The 4,890-nt window shown below is 52.7% G+C and overlaps 1 protein-coding gene across 1 annotated transcript; it reads left to right on the forward strand.

The window, feature by feature from the left end:
* Positions 1–665: 665 nt before the first annotated feature.
* LOC308512428 (melanoma antigen preferentially expressed in tumors-like) lies at positions 666–3,632 on the forward strand (the record flags this gene model as incomplete). The annotated part of the gene is made up of 4 exons (XM_081082183.1): positions 666–958; positions 1,345–1,894; positions 2,433–2,440; positions 3,077–3,632. The coding sequence occupies 4 exons, from the start codon at positions 666–668 to the stop codon at positions 3,630–3,632; spliced, it is 1,407 nt and encodes a 468-aa protein (XP_080938309.1).
* Positions 3,633–4,890: the final 1,258 nt, after the last annotated feature.

Consider the following 4,890-nt stretch of genomic DNA (forward strand, 5'->3'; position numbering starts at 1 on the left):
GCCATCTGTTGTCATGGATAAAGTGGTCATTCTAATATTCAGAGAAGGGACACACAGTAAAATGTACATGTTGGAATTAATCGTTATTTTTCTCACCTCCAGCTCCCCCTTGCTTCAGGAAACGTTTGTGCTGCTTTTATATTCCTCATTTAAAATGCGTCAAAAGCCTCAATGGTACCCATTGTGTGGGTGTTCCTTAATCTTCCACATCTATTTTATTTCCTGGAAATTAGCAAGAGGCAGTCCTGGGCCACGGGCTGCTCCCTACTCCAGGCGTTTTCAGTCCTTCAGTGATCCTCAGAAACTTTTTTTCTGGAAAGGGTGGAATCCTCTCTATGGTGTCCCAGTACTCACTGCACAGCAGAATTCCAGCTAGCCAGTGGGTAGATGCGGGAGGTGTCCAGTTGTCATCTCACCCCTCCTTGGTGCCTGGTTCTTGTCCTGCCAGTGGCAGAGGAGAGGCAGGGCTGAGTGGCTTTGAGATTCTAAGCAGAAAACGGGGTTGGGGTAATTTGGGGGGCGCTCCAGTTGTTGCTGGGGGAGTGCCTTTGGCCCTCAGCTGGTCCCTCTGAAGGGAGAAGGGCCGGGTTTGCTCATGCTCAGCCTGACAAGATGCCTTGCTCCTGACTGTCTCCCATGATCTCTTTCATAGCAGCTTCATGGGGATGAGCCTCCCAGCTCCACGCAGACTCCTGGAACTGGCATGTCAGAGCCTGCTGCGGGATGAAGCCTCAGCCATCGCTGCTCTGGAGTGGCTTCCTATGGAGCTCTTCCCACCTCTGTTCATGGCAGCCTTCGCTGGGAAGCACAGCAGAGTCCTGAAGGCCATGGTGCAGGCTTGGCCCTTCCCCTGCCTCCCTCTGGGGGCCCTGATGAACCATCGGCAGCCTTACCAGGATATCTTGCAGGCTGTGCTTGAGGGACTCGATGTCCTGCTTGCCCAGGACACTCGACACAGGTATGGGGGATTCAGTTGCCTGGTAGCACCCTGGGGATCTGAGCAGTTACAGCTGGGATCCGAGAGTGTGCAGGGCCAAAGGGAGAACTGAGGCAGGCCTTGGAGCCACTGCTGGGGTCATTGTGGGAACAGGCTTCGGATATATATGGCTGGTGAAAATGCCGAGGGTGACCGAAGGGACACGAGCCCACTCCTTCCTGGTGGCACCTAAATGTACCAGGAATGGGGACCATGAAGGATCCCAGTAGCACCAGGAGCAGGTGATTCTGGGACATTGAGTCAAAAGTCCAGTCAGGTGTCTGGCCCAGCTGCCCAGATTCCTAGACTCATGGTCTTATTCCTTGTTATCATAATGCACCCCAGCATAACTCCTATTTTCTCCACAGGAGATGGAAACTGCAGGTGCTTAATTTACAGAAGAGAGTTCATCAGGAGTTCTGGATTGTGTGGGCCGGAACCAGAGCCCATCTGTGCTCACTGCTGGAGCCTGAGGCCCCGCAGCCCATGAGGAAGAGGGGGAAAGTGCGCAGCTTAACGGCCAGGCCAAGTCCACCCTTGGCCCCTGTGGAGCTGTTAGTAGACCTTTGCCTCAAGAAAGGTGTCCTTGATGAGTCCCTCAGCTACCTGATTAAGAAAATCAGCGAGAGGAGAGGTTTGCTGCACCTTTGCTGTAAGAAGCTGAAGGTTTTTGCGATGTCGAAGCAAAACACTAACATCCTGGATATGGTGCAGCTGGACTCTGTCCAGGATTTGGAGGTAAACTGTACCTGGAAGCTGTCCACCCTGAGGAAGTTCGCTCCTTACCTGGGCCAGATGGGCAATCTGCGCCGGTTCCGTCTCTCCCATGTCTTCACGTCTTCTCACACCACCTTGGAGGAGGAGGAGCAGTGTGTTAGCCTGGTCACCTCTCAGTTCCTCAGCCTGCCCCACCTCCAGGAGCTCAATTTGAATGATGTCTCCATCCTCAGAGGCCGCCTGGACGAGATCCTCAGGTGAGGGGTGGCGAGCTTTCCCTGACGACCAGATCGAGTCCCTTTCCATTTCAGTGCACAGTGATGGGCTCTCCTGTGTGCAGTCCCTCAGCAGTGCTAGAGTGCCTGAGCCACTAGACGGTCCACACAGTCAGTGTCTTGTTCACCGCTCTGTCACCTTGCATGTTGTGACATAACCCCCCAGACAAAGGTAGGACATATGCACTAGGACAGAGGCTACTAAAGGGACTCCTTGCTAGGAATTGGCGTAATGGAGGCTTCAGGCCAGGAGATGGTAGCTTTGGGCATCCTTGTAAGTGGTGTGGAAGGGAAGATGATGCAATAGAACCAAGTGAGGATTGCAATGACAAGGGGAAAGCCAATCAGAGGTGAGGTTTCAGGGGTTAAGTTCCGTACTTAGAGATTTGGCCATGGCAGCCTTTCACTCCAAACCTGCCTCATTCACCTGTCTGCCAAGGGTTGCCATAGGCTCTTGCAAACAGAATGCGTGGTAAATGCAGGGTTCCTGAGGGAGTCATTACGAAATTGGATAGGTGGTTTGTAAACAGTGCAGTGTTCTAAGTTCCTGGAGGGTGTCAGCTCTCGTTTGATGTTGCCTGACTGTGCCCAGGTTAGCCCTTTCTGCACAACTGCCAGAGGCCTCATTGGGCTAAGAGATGATGGTGACAGGGGTCTAGGCTGTGGCTGGAAGGAAGCCCGAGTTGCAGGCATTTCAGGACATGTCTCCAATACTAAAATGCACTGGTTGCCTCCTGCTTCAGACCCTGGGTCAGGCTCCTTTCTGAGCTCCTCCCATCTTTACCTCCCACCTTTATGTTCACAACACCTGTGTGTTTGGGCTGGGCTGTATGATGTGCTCCACTTGACGGATGAGTAAATGGAGTGTGTGAGGTTTCATCCAGTTGAATCCATCACGGAGCAGATAACAGATGGGGAAAGATTCCACTCAAATTTGCTCTGACTTGAATGTCACTTTTCACTGTGCAACATCCTGGGTTTGATCATCATCCGGAACACTCTAGGCTTTGGTGACATGGGCCTCTTTACCCTGAAGGCCTGCATCATCCTCACCTGCCTCTGCCCACCAGGTCCATCCCCCACATGTAACTGTTCTATGTCTCCCCAGGTGCCTGAGGACCCCCTTGGCGACCCTGTCCATCACTAACTGCCTGCTTTTCGAAAGAGACTTGAGACATCTATCCCAGCAACTGAACGTCAGCCAGCTGAAAGGCCTGAGTTTCAGTGGGCTCAACCTGACCAATATCAGTTCTGGGTCACTCCGATTTCTTTTAGAGAGAGCCTCCCCCACTCTCCAGGACCTGGACTTGGATAAGTGTGGGATCATGGATGCCCAGTTCCTGGACATCCTGCCAGCCCTGAGCCACTGCTCCCAGCTCACAACCCTAAGTTTCTGTGAAAACCCCATCTCCATGATCGTCCTGGAGGACCTGCTTCGCCACATTGTTGGGCTGAGCAAGCTGAATTGCGTGATTTATGCGGCCCCCCTGGAGAGTTACGAGGAAAGGAGCGGCACCATCAACCTGGGCCGACTTGCCCAGATGCATGCCGTGCTGAAGCATATGCTGCAGGAGTTGGGGCGGCCCAGCATGGTCTGGCTCTGCGCTTACCCCTGTCCTCACTGTGGCTGTAGTACTTTCCTTGACCCAACTCCCATTCTGTGATCCTGTTGCTTGAGTGTCCAGCTGGGTGTACATCTCATAGGCTTTACTCTGGGCCCTTGGGCACTGAAACCTGGACATAAGTATACCGTACAGGAACACAGCAGCCAGTTTCAGACAAATACTCAGGGTGGGGGGAAATGCTGACAGGGGACTCAATGGTTTCTTTGGGGAGATTTGTCCTAAGGAGTTAGAAATATCCACCTGAATCTCTCGGGGAGAGACTGAGGTTTGGGTGGTAGATGCGGGGATTACCTTTGCTTGAATGGTTGTGAATAAATGTCAGTAATAAAGAGAACTGGATGTTAACCATCTGGTGTCCTCCATGACATGTTAACCCAACTCTCCCACCTGCAGTTACTGGCCAAGTAAGAAGGCATGAGCATCGTGATGCGCAGACACTAGGCTGGTTGAGGTTGGTCCCAGGAGATCACATCACCATTTATACTTTCTGGTTTGGTGGTTCTTTCTGGTGCACCGGTACCTACTCACTCACCTCTGTGACTGTTCAGTGGGTCAGCGCACACAAGGTGCGTCCACAGGGATTGGAAAAAGTGGCTTCCAGTGAGCACCACTGTGGTACAACTACTCTGGGGCCATCACAGGTAACTAGTCCAGTCCCTGGACTAAAACTCCTCCCCACTGGGAGCCTCCATCGCTGGCCTGTGGCCGCTCCATGGTAGGGCTTCCCTGTGCACCAGTCAGGCCCCTAGTACTGAAAGGGATATCAGCCTGCCAGGGACCCAGACCACTGGCCTCACAAGTCCAGGCCTGTCATTCCCCTGGATACATCCCCTTCTTGAATTCAAGTTCCTGTGGCCTGTAAACACATTTACATTCTTTTCAGCAAAATACTAAGCTGGCATAAACCCCTGCTTTGTTCTGTGTCCTGTCCTAAGAATACGACATCCTTTTGTAGAGGATGGTCTAATGTTCGAAGACTTTCCCCTCATGATCCTCCTTCCCATCAATCAAGGAGGTGGTAAAGCATCTCTGAGCCAGTGACAGACCCCGGTTCTAAAGAGTGGACAACCTCAAGCCAGTTCCCGGAGAGCACTTAAGTGGACACAGGTGAAGGTCACACCGGGGAGATGGGGGTATGGAGGGCCACCCTGAGGGGCAATACAACCAAGTGAAAGGGAGATGTCCTAGTGTGCTGTTGGATCCCACAGTCAATGGACAGTTAGCTGCTCAGCATGGAACAGGCTCCCTGCCCACCTGCCACCTCATTCTGGCCCTAGGCTGTCTCAGTTTGCTCACT

This window comes from Myotis nattereri, assembly GCF_964212035.1.
Source record: "Myotis nattereri genome assembly, chromosome: Y".
Lineage (NCBI taxonomy): Eukaryota > Metazoa > Chordata > Mammalia > Chiroptera > Vespertilionidae > Myotis > Myotis nattereri.